General features: G+C 35.8%; 1 protein-coding gene across 1 annotated transcript in view; it reads left to right on the top strand.

Annotated features, from left to right (window-relative positions):
- The window catches only part of LOC145276667 (DNA-binding protein RFX6-like), a 182,393-nt gene that overhangs the window by 88,421 nt on the left and 75,513 nt on the right, over positions 1–18,459 (top strand). The window contains exon 7 of the mRNA XM_080127854.1: positions 15,787–15,864. Within this exon, the coding sequence (XP_079983980.1) occupies positions 15,787–15,864 (78 nt within the window). The remainder of the gene's footprint in view (positions 1–15,786; positions 15,865–18,459) is intronic.

Here is an 18,459-nt window from a genome sequence, read left to right as displayed (position 1 = left end):
ACGTTGAACAAGTGCTGGTCAACTGTATTTCCGACCGTCTAAATTCACAGCGTCCCTTCCTCCTTTTTCGCCCCCCTCTCTCTCTCTCTCTCTCTCTCTCTATCTCTGTCTTTGTCTGCCTTTCCGCACTTTTCTTAAAGGCGACGATGTAATGCGTTACCCTGTGCTGAATAACTTGAACTGATTTTCATTTTTCATGGGATAAATTTTACAGATCATCATTGTTTATACAGGATTTAAGTTTAAAATTCAAAAAAAAAAAGAAGAAATAATTATTTTTCACAGAAAATATAATTGCATCATTCTACCGCTCCAGAGAGTCCCTCACTTGTGGCACAATCCTCTTCCTGTATAAGAGTTAAATATGTTTTAAGATGAAGTAATGTTGTCGCATCTGAGGAGATAACGATAAGACCATCATTTTCTCTCACCTACAATCACAAAAAAACAGTTACTATTCTTTCTCTACTCTATTGTTATTTTCATAGTAGATACTCGACTGAGCTCTAATCCGTGGCTTTTCTTTAAAACATTCATAACAAAACCTTGTCTAACTACAACTATTTTCAATAATTTTCATTTCCCTCTGTGTATCTTAAAAGTAAACAGAAATTCTCTGAACAAATTTATTTCTGGAACAGTCCGTTTATGGAATACAATTCTCTAGTTGCTTTTGTGCCTTGATAAGGAGTGATTTATTAGTACAAATAATCATAAAACAATTATAAGACAATAAAATTTTGACTTCGTCGTAATGAAAACAGAATTTAATATCTGCTGAATCTATTACGGGACATATCGTAATATGGTAAGATAAGACTCGTATTTCGTTCCATGAACAGTAAAATTCAGTGCCACCACTGATGCTGGGTTCAACAGAGATGAGAAGAAAAAGATAGCGAAATACCAAGGTCTTAAGTACGACATGAAAGAAATTGGAATTTTAGGAAGATCTCCATCATTCTAATAATCATAGGAATAACTGGACTCATGAAAAAGAATTTCCGAAACTCTCTGCAAATATACCCGGTGAATCAAGTGCAAGGGATATACAAAAGATTGCACTTAAAGAGACGGTTATAATCTGAAAAAAAAACATCGCTCGGTTGGAATGTGTAAAATAGTGGGGGAATTTCTGGTATCTTGTAGAATGCCTCATCCTCAGCTAGAACAAAATCATAAAAAAAATAACAAAAAAGACAAAATAGAAGTATCTTCACTCCTAATCTGAAATGGAGTACACGCATCAAATCCGATGACGAAAGTCGCTGGGGAAAATGGTTGGATCACTCTACTTCTCCAGTAGATATGATCTCACTGCCGATGCAATTCTCTACCTGTATAAGAGCCACGTACCTCCTAGGATGGAGTACTCTTGCCACATCTGGGCAGGAGCTGCTCGGAACACTCTATCTTACCTTGACAGAATTTAAAACAGACTTCGTAATCTAGTAGACGATGCTCTTTTCTCTTCTCTGCAACCTTATGCCAAATTTCGAGTCTGTAGACCGAAAATTGACAGAGTTATTTGTTAGGAAAATGTACACAGACACACAGACACACACAGATACTTTCACTTTTCTAGATATATAGATTGCTCTAACATTCAATGTTTTCTTTTACTCATTTCACCCCAACAAAGCACATCGCCCCTTGGATGTAAGAGACTACTATTTGGGATCATGCCTAGGAAAGATTAACAAGATGTTGGTTTACATTACATTTAAACTTTTGTATATCAGTACGGTCAGGGAAGCAGGTAGCAGGAAGGGAATTTCAAAGTCTAGCTGTTCGAGGAGAAAAATTGTTAGAGTAGAAATCTTTCTGGCATTTAAGGACCTCAAGTGTGAAGGGGTGTGATTTTGTTGCTAAGCGGGTTTATCGGGTATATCTACATCGAGAGGACACAAGTGCGACGAGTTCATCAGAGCACATTCCGTTAAAATCCTTGTAAAACAGACCTATTAGATTGAATACTCTTTTTTAGACCTTATCCAAGAGGGAGAAACTATACTCCATGTGTGGGCGAGTGATGGCCTTGTACAGGGTGGCCGAAAAGTCCCAGGACACTGGCCGAAAAGTCCAGACAACTCATTATGGGGTTTAATTAAAGGTCAAGTTTCTGGTATTAGATACGAAACCATTGATCAGCTAAAGCATGCGATTATTGCAGCTTTTGCTAGCGTATCAAGGAATTCTCTAAAAAAAAATGGCACAAAGAACCTGGAGGCGAATGGAATTGTGCAAGAACAACGAGGGCCAACATACTGACCACTAAATTACTCTAGTTGTTTTCTGCTTTGTTTCTAATAAAGTTCTCTTGTTTTGTTGAATATATATGTTTTCTGTGTGTTTCATTAAAAAATACTGTGTGTTATTAAAAATACATGTATAGTGTCCTGGGATTTTTCGGCCACCCTGTAGAGGTACAGAATACTCTCAGGTGTAAGTAGTCTTCAAGCATGATAGAGGGAACCCACCTTCTTTGCAGTAACCTTCGCAATGTCCTTAATATATTTGTTCCAGTTTATATTGCCCCTGAATGTTAATTCGAGGAGTTTGAAAGAAAGAATTCTCAGGTGGGGTGTTATTTGTCATGGATATCAGCGGTTGAAGAGGTTTCTTGTGATTGTTAAATGAGAGCAGCTTAGTTTGACTAGCATTATATGTTACACTCCATTTACGGTCCCATTCCAGTACGGCCTGAGGGTCATTTTCTAACGATTTTGCCATTGTTTTAGATTTATGTACACCCGTTATTCGCTCGTGCAAGTTATCATAATATTCCTTAATATACTATTTTTGCATCATTTTTACAATTATTATTGCATTATTTTTGCATTATTATTGCATTGTTTTTGCATTATCTTTGCCATTATTTTTGTATTATTTTTGTATTATTTTTGCATTATTTTTGTATTATTTTTTCCATTATTTTTGCATTATTTTTGTATTATTTTTCATTATTTTTGCCATTATTTTTTCATTATTTGATATTTTATTGTATTCGTATGACTGTTATTAATTTATTATAATTTCGCCGATTGCTTCGCGTATAAGCTCATTATAATTTTGAAAACTTCTTCCTTTATTATTATAGATTATTTTTATATTTTAATACGTGTTATTCGTATTCATTTATTGGCGTATTTTTATGTTTGTTTATGCATTTGCGTATATATTTATATGCGCCGTTTTTAATACGTTTATATGTGTTTATATTTGTATTTTTGTACGCATTATGTATATAAATATGTATTGATATGTACATATGTATGTATATATTTGTTTATATGTATATTTGTATGTATTTGTGTATATATATCTCCAATAGTCTCGTCAATATTGTACGTGTTATCTGTCCGCTGGATAAGTTAAATATTAATTATAATTCTCTCACTTCAGCGTAGACTCATAACTTTTAACTTAGCATCTTCCCCTTTTCCCTCTCACTTTCACCCTTTCTTCTTCCCCCATTCTCACTCTTTATTCTCCATCCTACCTCCGTCTATCTGCCAGAAACTGTAGGCTTGTTTTTTTTCTGTGTTTTATATTTTGTTTGTTGTCTTATTATATAGAGAAATGCTTGTCAGCAACACACAAATAATGCACCACAATATTTGAAGCTATATACATTAAACGCAAAGATTTGCCCTTAATCAAATCATATTCAAATCCAGAGAAAACGAACTCAAATTCTTGCCGTAACCCCTCCACCTACTATCTGACCACGCCCTGACTACAGAACAGGGTGCCCCTCTCTCCCACACTGAACACTCACAGCTCACACGCATTCACCGCTACCACTATATTAAAAACCTTCAGGCCCTCCTCTCAATAATATTCACACAACCCTCCTGATAATGTCTTCTTCGAAAAGCAACACTGCGGAAAACTTCGAACTACACATGGAACATATTAATTCTTTCGATTCGGTCTACACACTAAAAGATTATCAGAAAATTTGAAAAAATAAAAAAAGTTATAATCAAACGGGAGCTCTCTGTTGTCTTTCACAGCGCTTGTTTAAATGTAAGAATGCTGCCTAAATGAACACACACAATATATATATATATATAGCATATGTATATTATATATATATATATATATCATCTGTGTATTATATATATATCATCTGTATATTATATATCATCTGTATGTTATATATTTATATATATCATCTCTCACATTCTGAACATTTGAATACACACACACACACACACACGCACATATATATATATATATATATATATATATATATATATATATATATATATATACTTGACCAGTCAGTATAGCCATTCGTCACTATCTTGATACGGCATATGACGTCATCTATCTTTTTTTTTTAAATCGTAATATAACAACAAAGAATACAACTACAAACAAAACATTTACTTATCTAGTAGAAAACCCGCCCGACTAATAGGTTTGTTGATTTGAAAGGTTTGTATCTGAAAGGGGTAAAGTGGGAGTAAAACGAATAAATCTCTTTTTTTTTCTTCCTCTAAACAGAAAAATCTGTGACCTATTTTAAGGCTGAAAAGCGCTTGCTTGATTTTTCTTCTGTTGTTTTAAGACTTTTGCACGCGTATTTGTGCCGACCTGAAAGGCAGTGTGTAATGTTTATAGGGGTAGATATTAACAGGACTATATCGATTGTCGCAAAATAGATATGAACTAATATAGAAACATTAGAGAATCATAGCAAAGACAGGATTAGATGTTATTTATTTACTCTTCCCTCCCCCCCCCAACAAGACACAGTGCCACTTACCGATGCGGCACTCACTCAAGGCAAGTTGAACCGACTTCCTACAAAGAAGGAAGTTTCATGGGAGTACGAAATTCACAAGCGTTCCTCAATCGAATATATATCCCCCATCAATGGAGATGACAATGTCAGGTTTTTGCAGTTCTTGCAGGGAGGTATGCACATCCTCTTACATACAGCGCCTAGTCAGTACCAAATGGTCACCCATCTGATACGGACCAGGGTCGACGTTGCTTAACTTCAGTGATCTAACAAGAACCGGTGTGTCAACGTGTTTATATATACACAGCGCCACTTGAAGATAATGGGTTACGTTTGAGGATAATATCTAAAGGAGATTCTGTGAAATTTTGATGTCTGTTTACATTGCATTTAAACTTATGCGTTTCAGTACCATTAGAGAAGTAAGAAACGGAACGAATTCCAAAGTTAATAGTCCAAGAGAATAAACCATTAAAATAGAAAGCCTTCCAGCATAGAGGGACCTCAACATTGAAGAGGTGGGAGTCTACTCCTTGTCAAATTAGTCAGGCGTATGTACGTCAAGAGGACAAAAGTACTAAGGTCATCAGCGCACATTCATAAAAATAAAACAAGCACATGGACACAATGATACGATCGTCGATGGGATGAATCCTGGTTGTCAGTGCGGAATCTATTAGGTTAAATACTTTGTCTACAAGATGAATTATGACAGTGGCAACAATACTCCATGCATGAACGAATGGTGGCTTTGTAGTGATATAATATCATTTACTGGCGGTGTAATTTTCTAGCACGATAAAGGGAGAACACCACCTATGCAGCAGCCTTGACAATGTCCTCAGTGTATTTGTTTCGAATCATGTTGATCAAATAAATATCAATATAAAGTATTCATATAAAAATATCAATATTTTATATTGATATAAAAATATCAATCTAAAAGCTTGATATATAAATATATATAAATATAGTTTGATATAAAATATCAATATAAATATTGATATAAAAATATCAATGTAAAGTATTGATATTAAAATATAAATACTTTATATTGATATAAAAATATCAATATATAGGGTTGATATAAAAATATCAATATAAAGTATTGATATAAAAATATCAATATATAGGATTGATATAAAATATTAATATAAAGGATTGATATAAAAATATCAATATAAAATATTGATATAAAATATCAATATAAAGTATTAATATAAAAATATCAATATAAAGTATTAATATAAAAAATATCAATATAAAGAGTTGGTTACAATAGGAAACATAGAAGGCCGGAAAGGGTAGGGAAAGTCACGAGAAAATAATTAATAGGAAAAAAGAATGGGAAAATTATGGGCCAACATTACTGTGGAGGATTTTATTTTTAATCTTCGAAGGATATGCGAGCAAAAAGGAATAAACGAGTTACTTGCATATCCGCTTTTTCAGCTATCGCTGCTGTTGCTAATCCCTTCGCAAACCAGCCATCCTTTGCTGCTGCTGATATTTCCCCACGCGCTCATGTGCACCATGTTACAAAGTTTCATATGAAAGGATAGTGTTTGAGGGTTCAGTTTTATGTTATAATATTTTTTACTGATGAATCACCACTTATTAGGATCAAAACCCAGTCAAGGATAAGGAATAATAACGTTAAATGATTTTCAATTTTAAAATGAAGAATAATACAAAAGGATTGAAAATAATTAATGGAATTAACCAAGTTGTAAATACTTCTCCTGCGTTTTTAATGGCATTCTTTAAATTTTTAATGGTATTATTCATTTTTAACGGTGTTCTGCGTTTTTAAATGGCATTCTTTAAATGTTTAATGGTATTATTCATTTTTAATGGTGTTCTGCGTTTTTGTTATGGTAACATTCTTGAAAACTCCGGTGATCTCCGGCTGGGTCGATAGTTTTCTTGAATGATTCCATTAAACATATAGAGTACAAACCGATTGATATCGTCAGTTGTGTGTGGCTCATTTAAGCGACCTCGTGTTTCATATCGGATAATCTGACTCATTCCCGAAGTATGCCCTGTCTTAGTTTACCTATATCCGTTTATTTGACACGATAATCTCCCCGAGGCTCAAAGAAATCGTTGTGTAAGCTGTAAGATGACGAAGCTGTGAATGACGAAAGATTAATCATTATATCGATGGCACCTGCGATGTCGACAAAAAAAGCGAATGTTTCCTAACCTGAACATGGCGACGACGATGCCTTCTTATCGCTCTTCCTGTTTTTATTTTACACCAAAGGTTGCGACAAACGTTAAATAAAGGTCACGTTAAATAGTTTGCATCAAAGGTTTTTAACCTTTAACGATGAAACCACAGTTCTGCGTTTCGATAATCTCTGTGAGAAGTTCGATCGTCGGTTGGTCTGTCAAACTTCAGGTTGGTCAGTCACGCTTTCGTTTGAAATCACATTGTTCAGCGCAAAACGCACAGACTAATTGGGCGCATCTTCAGAGCACCTGTTCTTGTTTTCTAAAAAGAATTTTTTTCTTTCAGAAAGTTTTTAGATTAGAATTGATCATTTGAATTATGTCTTCACCTTGGTCATTAATTGATTGATTTGTGTTAACCAATCCACATAGTAATTATTATAGGATGCCCCAAAAGAAGCTGACAAAATAGAAAAGTGAACTCAACTGAAAGTATCACTTTACAATAACTAGTTACTCCATTTTCTTTAAAGTATTTTTAAAGAAAAGTCAACCACTGTTTACAACTTCACGTAACAACTGTTCAAATCTTCATGGAATGCTTCCCTGATTTTGCATCTGTGGAGAAATAATTTCCCCATTGAATTTGTGGGTTCCATTCGGACCTCAATTTGGATCTATGAAACATTACGACATTTTCTTTAATGTTCCACACAATGTATTTATCGCTAGCTGAGGTGTCGATTTATGTAAATGTTGTGGTGGCACACATGCATTTGATAGTAATTACATATAAATAGGAAGACTCAGTTAGTCTGAGTGTGTGTTCACCAGAAGCCACCGAAGGCCGCCGAGAGCAGATATGTTTCTCCAGCAAAGACTCTCTTATTTGATACCATTATGTAAATATCCTGTAAATATACCTTTTTCCTAATACACTTCTTATTTGATCTACCTTTGTTTGTTGAGTCGTCACTTGTATTGCTTTCTACTTTATTTGTTTCAACCTGCAAACTTAACAGTAAGGTAAGATTTCTTTTCATTTACATAGTTTTATCAAGCAGAAAATGGATTATTTTTTCTTTATATGAACGTGTTAGCATAAGGTCACCTATTAATTTGGCACGTTCACAAAAAAGGTGAGTCATCATATACAAAGCAGAACAAAGGAAGAGGAAGTAAAAGTCAGCCAAACTTTTGTTTGAGATAGGCTCTGCCAGTGACTAATGGAAACATTAATCGATTGCAGAGAATAATAAAGAGCGTGAACGGTTAGCTAACTTCAATAAAACGTCACATGCATAAACAAAAATAGCCAATAATACGAATTCCATGATTTTCTACGGTAATGAAACCCGGAAGCCTCTGTGTAGCTTAATGATCATAAATCTTTTCCCCCATGAGACGATAATGTTCTGCATCTAGTCTGGTGCATTGAAGCTAGAGTTTTCTCGCCAGATGCAATCCTGGGAGGGAGATAAGAAGATATAGGTTTGTCCAGTTACCAGTGTTCCAATCTCGGCGTTTTAGAAAAAGTCTGACGGAAAGGCAAGCCAATATGGTTGGAGGATGTGCAGGAGCTGCCATAAAAACGTGTTGCAGTACTTCACCATCCTCCTAGCGAGACTTCAAATCCGATTTTTCTTACTCCGTTAGGCATCTATCTACAGAGCAGATATATTTTCATAATTTACTGCTTACTATATATATATGTGTGTGTGTGTGTGTGTGTGTGTGTGTGTGTGTGTGTGTGTGTGTGTGTGTGTGTGTGTGTGTGTGTGTGTGAGGTTAGTAGAGGAGAACCTCAATAAAGAGCCCAGTTATAAAGAATTTTTTAAAAAGAATATAATATTTATTTATGCGGGTATAACGAAAAATCAGGACAATATCGATAATGTCAGTAGCTGAGAGTAGTCCGGTAGATCGATGTTGTTCTAACCTTTTGTAACATATACCTACAGAGTAATCCAAAGGTAGGTGGACGGGTTAGTGTTAGGGTTATAATAAAGAATTGCGTTAATATAACTGATATATTAACCTATTCAAAATACTTCCCACCTACTTTTGGCTCAGACTGTATATATATATATATATATATATATATATATATATATATATATATATATATATATATATATACACGAAAGCTACTAACGCCTGAAAGTATCCTATACCTCTGTAAGGCCACCATTCGCCTATGTATGGAGTATTGTTGTCATATTTGGGCTGGTGCATCTGCCACTAGTCTCTCGCTCCTAGACAAGGTTCAAAAGAGAGTCGCCAATCTGATAGGTCCTGAACTGTCAGCTAAACTTCAGCCTCTGTCCCATCGACGAAATGTTGCATCCCTCTGTCTGTTCTACAAGTACGTTAACGGAGAATGCTTTGACGAACTGCAAGCACTTGTGCCCCCACGACGTAAATACCCCCGACAAACCCGACAAGCAGCTAAATCCCACCCCTTCACAGTAGAGATCCCTAGATGCAAGAGAGCATTCTACTCCAGTAGTTTCTTCCCCAGAACAGCTAGACTTTGGAATTCCCTTCCGGGTCCCTGCTTCCCCGACTACACTGACATGCAGAAGTTCAAGTGCAACGTGAAACGACATTTTGCTGCCCAACGTCCTACACAGTACCCCTGATGCTTATGTCCCCGATAGTAGCCCCCTACAACAAAGTGGCAATGTGCCTTGTTTGGGGTGAAAATTTAATTAAAAAAATTATAGGAAGTCATATATATTTTATAACTTACTATTCACTATATATATATATATATATATATATATATATATATATATATATATATATATATATATATATATATATGTTTGAGAATCAGATGCAAATCAGGTTGCAAATAAGCTTCATTGCGTCGTTGACGAGAACATTTGGTTTCTTGCCAACAAATTGCCTGAAACATCAGCATGTTCAGTGTAGCGACTATGTAATGTTTGTCTATATAATTAAAATATTTATATATAAAAGTAATTACCGATGTGTATAGTGAGTTATACAAAGTGAGCAAACGGATGGTGTAATACGAAAAATTACCCTGGATTTTTATTGTGTTTTTACAGTGTTTGGGGTCAAAGAATGAGAACTTACTAAAGATGTTAGTTGCATACTCCCCTGTTAATATTACTTATAAAAGAGAAAACTCTTTTTTGAAACACGCACCAAAATCGGACAATATATTACTAAGAAAGGGAGAGGCATTTAAGAAAAAAACACGTACCAAAAATTGGACTAAAGCGCATACGAAGCAGAATTCTATATGCTACTTCTGTTTATACCGGCTAAGAAAATAAGAGAAAATCTCACTTTGTTTTTCCCTTTTTTTGTTCGATTTCTTTTTGAATTTAGTTTTAATTATTCTTTTTTTTACTTGATTGGATTTTATTATTTTCATACAAAATGAAGCCGCCATGACATACAGCCATTATTCGTTTCAACAGAGTTCATTATATTTACTTCGCATTCAGTATTGCTCAGTATTTATCAATTGTGTCCGCTTGGATAACAAAACCCGGACGAGATAAGACCCTATCAAAGCGAACAGCCTATCAGTACTTCATGTCCATTTTCACGATATCTGGACGACGCGTCCAACGCCTCTCCGCCAATGAATAAACCCTTCGATTTCCAACCAACAAGTAAAGGAGAGGAGAATAATCAAGAAAAAAACTAAGCTTTAACACGAAACAATGATTGCATATTGACTGAACAGTCGGATTTCCTCTTTCCGCCATATTGGTCATATCTACGACACACAGCCAAATAAAAACAACCACCAGTTACTCGTCTGATTGATTAACTCAAGGTAATAACGCAACATCAAGGCCGGTTTTATCGTCGTAGATTTTTCTACTTTATTTTGTTTTTTCTTTTAAAAGTTAATATTTGTTTCATATTTTGTTAATTAAAGAATAGTGGCAAGCCCGTTCTATTTAATACATTAAATTTTCAAGCCTCCAAATCGAGTTGTCATTTGTTTCCTAAACAATACAATCAGATTATGTCGAGTAGTTGCATAGTAGTTAATAAATGACTGTCGTCTATACTATATTTCTTTTTGTTTGTCTGTCTGTTTGTCTGTCTGTCTGTCTGTCCGTTCCACTTTTCTCGAAAACTACTGGGCTGGTCTGACTGAAATTTTGTATGGAGTTTTGTTATAATAAGTTGTCACGAACTAAGTATTATAGTATTCGTTCGATACACAGTTAGGATAAATTAGGGATTAGTATTAAATGAAAGAATAAGCAGAAATGTAACCATATTCAACTGTCAATTTGGCATAAAGCACTCATCCTCAGTACAACAGGCTATAACTTTTACCCTTTTTAACGGTCTAAAACGTCTAGTATCTACTAAAAATGCTCTCTTATATTCATAAAGCTATTAAATATTTACAAGCTAACGTAATTAGATTCGGCTTATCATTTGGATCTCTACCGTAAAGAAAGTAGGCTCCCTTTACTCTACTAGAAAACTATTCGCACCTGATAGTATGGTATATCTCTACAGAGCCACCATGCGGCTATGCATGAACTATTATCACTCACTCTTAAGCAGGCTCTAAAACAAAGTTTCTAATCTAATAGGTCCTGCACTATCAACCAAACTATAAGCCCTGTCCAATCGCCTCAGAGTTGCCTCCTCGTGCCTGTTTTACAAGTACTTTAATGGAATGTGTTCCGACGAACTCGAAGCACTAATGCACCCTCGACATAAATTCACTCGACTAACACATTAAGCACCAAAATCCAACCACTTCACTGTGAATATGCCTAGATATTGGTAGCCTTCTATTCTAATTATTTCTTCCTTCACTGCTAGTTTTTTGAATTCCCTCCCGGTTTCCTGCTTCCCTAACTGTACAAACATGGAGAACTTTAAACAGACATCTTGCTGTAACTACCCCGACTAACTCGACAATCAAAAAATTCCTATCCCTTTCACTGTAGAAGTCCCTAGATGTCAGTAAACGGCTTGCTAGATTTTGGAAGTCCCTTCCCTTTGTCTACTTTCCTGACTAACCTGCAGCCATTTAACTGTAATAAGAACAGATATCTTGCTGCTCAACTCCCCACATATTGCTCCTGTACGCATATACCCACATAGTAGCCTATTACGATCAAGTGACAATGTACAATGTTGGGGTGAATAAAGAGTAAAACTAAAAAAAACTAAAAAGATAAAATCAAATTCTATCCGGTAGTCAGAAAGTACTTATAACTTATCTACTAACAGCGTCCTATTATCTCATAACACTATTAAATCTTTAACACAACGAAATTACATGGTTAAAAACCTATAAAACTATCGTCCTAGAAAAGACGACATGATTCCATTTCCTTTTGATGAAAACTGGTTTTCTTTTCTTTCTTTTTTTTTTTTTTTTTTGTTGCAGTCCATCTACTAGTTGGCCAGTTTTGTACAAATCCCAAAAGTGATAGGAGCCTTTTATCATGACAGAAAGTGACACAATTTTCATTCAATGAACGAGATCTGAGATTCGCCGCTCTACAATTCGTGCTTTCTAGCGTTATGACAACAGGACCATTGCCAGCACCCTCAAAATGCATCACTGGATTGCCACAAATAACAGGGACGTGCCCAGGGTGATGAGTTTTCGGCCATGGTTATGATCTTTGGTTTGGTTTCAAGTGAGGGCCACATCATGCCACCCCACATCTTCGAAGTCGGCTTGAAAGTCAACACCAAAGTGTACCTGGATATGCTGAAGAGTGTGGTGATCCCTGGGTGCAATCAGGTTGGCGCTGGCAGGCCCTGGATATGGCAGCAAGACTCGGCGCCAGCCTACAAGTCCAAAGAGACCCAGGCTTGGCTTCAGAAGGAGAGCTACGACTGTGTGCCCTTCTTTCACTGGCCCCTTCCTACCCCGACCTGAATCCGCTGATTTTGTTTGGTCATACGTTGAGAACATCATCAACATCACCTTCCACAACAACAAAGCCAGCCTGATTGCCGCCACCCGCCCGGTATTCGCCGAGCTCCCGCCGGCGCTTCTGGAAAGGGCATGCTCCCAATTCCGGATTCGTATCAAAGCGATGATTGAGGTTGAGGCCGACTACATTGAATAAATGTCAGCTCTACTACACGGCGGATGTAGAAGAAACCTTCAACAAAAATCTCCCTATACCTTTAGTAAACGCATTAATGTAACCTGGTGATTCGCACATGTAATGAAAATAAAACAACCGGCCACTGAAGTTAATTTTGTTCTTAAGCGTGTGGCGAAACTTTTCTGGGTATGCACATGGATAGATGAAATCATTTAAGTTTTTGAAGTATACATTAAATCCGGTGTTTTTCTGCTTCTTCACAAGTGAAACAATGTCCCCATTTTGTTCAAAGGTTGAGTAGAAACATTTTAATGACAAAATCGTTTCTTAAGTGCAGAGTATTGAAATCTAAGCTTCAGCCTCTGTCCCATCGACGAAACGTTGCATCCCTCTGCCTGTTCTACAAGTATTTTAATGGTGAATGCTCTGATGAACTGCAGACACTTGTGCCCCCATAACGTGAACACCCTCGACAAACCCGACAGGCTGCTAAATCAAACCCCACACTGTAGAGATCCCTAGATGTAAAAGATCTTTCTACTCTAGTAGTTTCTTCCCCAGAAACGCTAGACTCTGGAATTCCATTCCAGGTCCCTGCTTCCCAAACTGTACTGACGTGCAGAAGTTCAAGTACAACGTGAACTGACATCCTGCTGCCCAAATCCCTACATAGTACCCCAGTATTTGTTGCCCCTGATAGTAGCCCCTACACCAAAGTGGCAAGTGCCTTGTTTGGGGTGAAAATGTAATTTAAAAAAAAAAATGATGGAGTCATCGCCCTTGCTGATGCAAAGAAAACTGAAACCGCAAAATTATAAGTTAACTATTCCCCCCACCCCCACCTCACATAAAATGGTAGTGTCGGTATTGACTGGTGCTACACCAAATAGTCGTGACGAGTCAAGGAGGATGTAAAATCCGAGAAAAGAAAGCACTAACCAGACCTTCATTGTATGAGTATGAAAAAGAAAGGAATTTTGGGGAGGAGTATTTCCACCTAAATTTCAGTGATGGTTAATGGTCATTGCTAGCAGGAAAACAATGGCAAGCGACTGTTGCGATAACGGAAAATCATTTGCTCACATTATAAAGAGTGCTGGACATCTGGTTGTCTGGGGGACACCACCAGGTCATCATCAAAGAATAATCTCTGATGATGACCTGTGTGAGAACTCTTAGTGAGTACAAAAAATCATAATAAATAATTTACAATAGTACACATAAACTTTTAAGGACAAAAATATGAATGAATCATAAACAAAATAATTTAATAAACACATGACATCGTTACTATAGCAACCATTGTACATAAAAAAGTTGTTGTTGTTTGTTTTTCTTTCTTTGATTGATTTGTAGTTTTTCGTTTTTATTTTTGTTCGAGGTTTTTGCTTTTATTTATTGTCCGATTGTTTTAATTTTTAATGGAGAAAATGTAATAAAAAAATACGAATACACGGTATTATTTTCATCAAACTTGAGTATGAATTTTTTAGATAGTGGGAGAAAGAGGGTGTGACATAAAAGAGGAATGGTAAGAGATGTGAAAAGAATGGAATGATGTAAATAATTGAAATGAATAGAAAATGAAATGGATACAATAAAAAGGGATTGGGTTATTATTGTTAGATAGCGAGGTTTTCAAATTATTGATGAATAATATTTTGCTTGGACTGAAACGATTACGTGGACATATCGACATGTTATTTTGAGATATAACAAATATTTCTGCATAATCACGTTCACACACCGGTTCCAGCTGGATCATCGAAGTTAAGCAACGCTGAATCTGTTCAGTACTAAATGGGTGACCATTTGGGATTTCCAGCTGCTGTATGTGCTCTCCGCATATCTCGGCATTTCATCCAGTCGTCCTGTACTTCTCCTTGCCACTGGACTCAAACAGTGCCGATTCAGGAGAGGTGTGGTTGCAGATTGCGCAACCCTTGACTCACAATTACACGCGCAGCTACCCCTACAGGGGGTATCCTTTGTCTTTCGAGACTGAACGGAAGCATCGATAACAAATACTTGTACATGAGGGGGCTTCAAACGACGGGATTCGAAAGATGACATACACAGTTACATTTCATAAAACATTTTGATTCACACACCGTGTCAACATTTCGGAAATTCGAACGTTTTGATTCACATTTTGGATCTTGACTTCACCGACTTCTTCTCCCTAATTTCTTCGACTCACTTCCTCAACTGCCCTCTTCGACTGACTTCCAACCCCTCTAACTAACGGCAGTGTATATATTAAAACTATTTTTGTGATTGTGTCATTTGCTCGTCCGCAAAGAATCCTATCAGCTTACATCTGCATCACGTATCCAGGTATTATTATTATTATTATTATTATTATTATTATTATTATTATTATTATTATTATTATTATTATTATTAACGCACTATCCTTTTTCTGAAAACATACTTGTTTTTATTTACCTAAAATCCTTTCTTGTTATTGTTTTTGTCATTGAATTGCATTTTTCTCATTAAAACAAATCTAATTCAATGTACACAATAATAATAATGATCTTCTTGCTCTAATGATTTGGCAATACCCGGATGTGCTATTTTACAATATTATGACATCATAATGTATCCTGAAACAATTTTATTTTGCGAATATGAGGCATGTTGAACAGTTGTTGTTTTTGTTTTTGTAAATTTTGTTAAAAATAATAACACTTGTGTAGGCCACGGGGCATCTAGGTATATATATATATATATGTATATAAATGCTTCTCTTATATTTTTCAGGTGGAAACATTCGTGATGATGTACAAAACACACTGTCAGTGCATTCTGGACACAGCAATAAATAGCAATTTTGAAGAGGTAATCTCCTATAACAATAATCATTAACTGTATTACGTCTGCGAGTGTTTCATATATCTCTCTCTCTCTCTCTCTCTCTCTCTCTCTCTCTCTCTCTCTCTCTCTCTCTCTCTTTCTCTCTCTCTTTCTCTCTCTCTCTCACACACACACACACACATGCATGTGTGTGTGCTAGCTGTATATATCCGGCGTTGCCTGGTCGTAACATTACCGAGCGAAGGGTTTAATCACTAGGGCTATGACAACAGTATATTCTTTTCATTGTTTTGACTCTCGAATATATATCCGACACAGTTAGACACAGTTAATGAACCGAGAACCACATTGTTGCGGGACTAACGGGTGACGATGTTAATCCCGCAAATTCAAAATAATAATGATAAAATCAAGTGTAAAAATGGAGTTGAACAATCAAACAAAGATGGTTGAGACGAACGGATAAATTAAATACATTTTTTTAATTGTAAATAAATAAACAGAACAGACAGGATTGTTTTCTTTGTGAAAGGTGACTGACGTAATTGAATGTTATTGAACGGTATTCCAATTATAGTACTCAAAAGCTTCAACCAGAACTTGCTCCCATACTTACGAAACTGTTTAAGCGTTGCCTTAAGGAGAAGTGCTTTCCGACTCCCTGGAAGAGCTCATCAGTATGCCCTGTATTTAAGAATTCAGGTGATAAGTCATCTCCCTCTCAGTACAGACCAATAAGTCTCCTGTGTGTTATGAGTAAGTTGCTGGAATCTGTGTTAAATACAGAAGTAATCAACCATCACAACAAAAATAACCTTCTTAGTGACACACATGATTCATCTCTGCTAGATCTACGGCAGATATGCTTACAGTTATATCTCATAGGATTAGCGAATCTTTCGACGGAGGCAACCTTTCTAGGGCAATTGCTCTTGACATAGCAAAGGCCTTTGATAGGGTATGACATAAAGGTTTACTTCACAAGATCTCTAGCTATGGTATAGCTGGAAATGTCTTCTCAATTATTAAATCATTTCTTTCTGGTGTTTCGAAGGAGAAAATAAAAGTTCTTTTTATGAAGAATTAAACAATATAAAAGTCTCTCACTTACTTTAGCGGAGAGGTAGAAAAGAGTAAAAATAAAAAGCCTATCAGGGTAACAAGTTATTGAGCGTGCGCATGTTTAACGTCCACGCGGACGGAGTCGATGATGATGTTACAGCATGCCTCGTGTCGACTAATTCGTTTGAGCGCAAAAATGCCTTTTTCATACATTTTCAACCGGCGCCACAAAGACCTTCAGAAAAAAACTTTTTTTTTTATTTGTTTTCCTTGTAATCCGATTGGGTGAAAAGAATAACATTCTTATGACGTAAGATGCTTCTTACGACGTCCGCGTGAACGGGTGAAGTTTCGCTTATAGCCCACCGAATTTGCGTGGGTGGAGAAAGGGAAATGTACGCACAGCTGAAACGATGTTTATACATCCACGCGCGCGCAACTGGGTTTTACAGTTGAGGCAGTGCGCCATTTATTCTGTTTTGAGTAGATTCGACGCGGTGGCGTCGGGGCTATGATAACATCACTCTATATAAAAGCATATAAGATATCAAAGGATACACATTCGAGTTAAAACAATGAAAAGAATATGCTGTTGTCGTAGCCTTATTAATCACATACCATTTAACATATACCGAATATCCTAACTTGTAACGAAGAATGATTACATGTTGGATTAAGCGAAGCATAAAACACGTCTATCTTGGTCTATGAAGATCGAACGTGAAATAACTCTTATAACTTAAAAAGGGAAATAACTCTCATAGTTACAATAAGGTCATTTCCTGTTGAAAACGCAACTGTTGTCAGCTATTAAAAATTGAAAATAAATTAGATTAAATATAAATTAAATATAAATTACATTAAATAAATGAACTTTAAACAATATTTCTAAATAGAGCAATGAAATCGATTCTAGTAAAACAAATAATTAATAACATCGAGCTAATTATAAAAATAGATTTTCTATAACGCAATATGCAAATGAGATACTCATTTAATGTAGATTTCTTTTCGTTTTCAGTATGAACATTAATTTGTGAAACAGTGCATTTTTTTACATATTAATTAAATTGTGAACATACAAAATTATAGAAATGCGACTTTATAAAAGAATGGACTTTCCCGTCGAGTTCGGCGTATGCGCTTCCGCCACAACAACTAAGTTGCTCGGAAATGCACACAGATGATTTGTTTATAGTGGTGAAGGCTTTGTGTATAACCATCCACACTTTTTATTACTGGTAACCTTTGTCGGTGCAGATGACTGCCAGGACAGAGTATACAGTAGACCGCATATATATATATATATATATATATATATATATAATTCAAACACGGTAATGTTTGAATATATGGTTAAGTGTTAGTTTTACTCATTTTGTGATCAACTTTCCAACAATTTTAACAGTTCATAGGTCACTAACTCAGCTATATTTCAACCTTTTCAGGTCGTGACGGAATAAATAAAACCTTTATTCAACCAATTGTATGTTCGTATATAACAAATTGTTTGCAGTAGATGATGCGTTTCGGTATTCATTATTTGAATACCGATGT

The sequence above is a fragment of the Euprymna scolopes genome, chromosome 5 (genome assembly GCF_053919585.1).
Source record: "Euprymna scolopes isolate OS-2025 chromosome 5, ASM5391958v1, whole genome shotgun sequence".
NCBI lineage: Eukaryota > Metazoa > Mollusca > Cephalopoda > Sepiida > Sepiolidae > Euprymna > Euprymna scolopes.
Note: the sequence above shows the minus strand (reverse complement) of the source record. Positions and strands in the feature narration are given on the sequence as shown.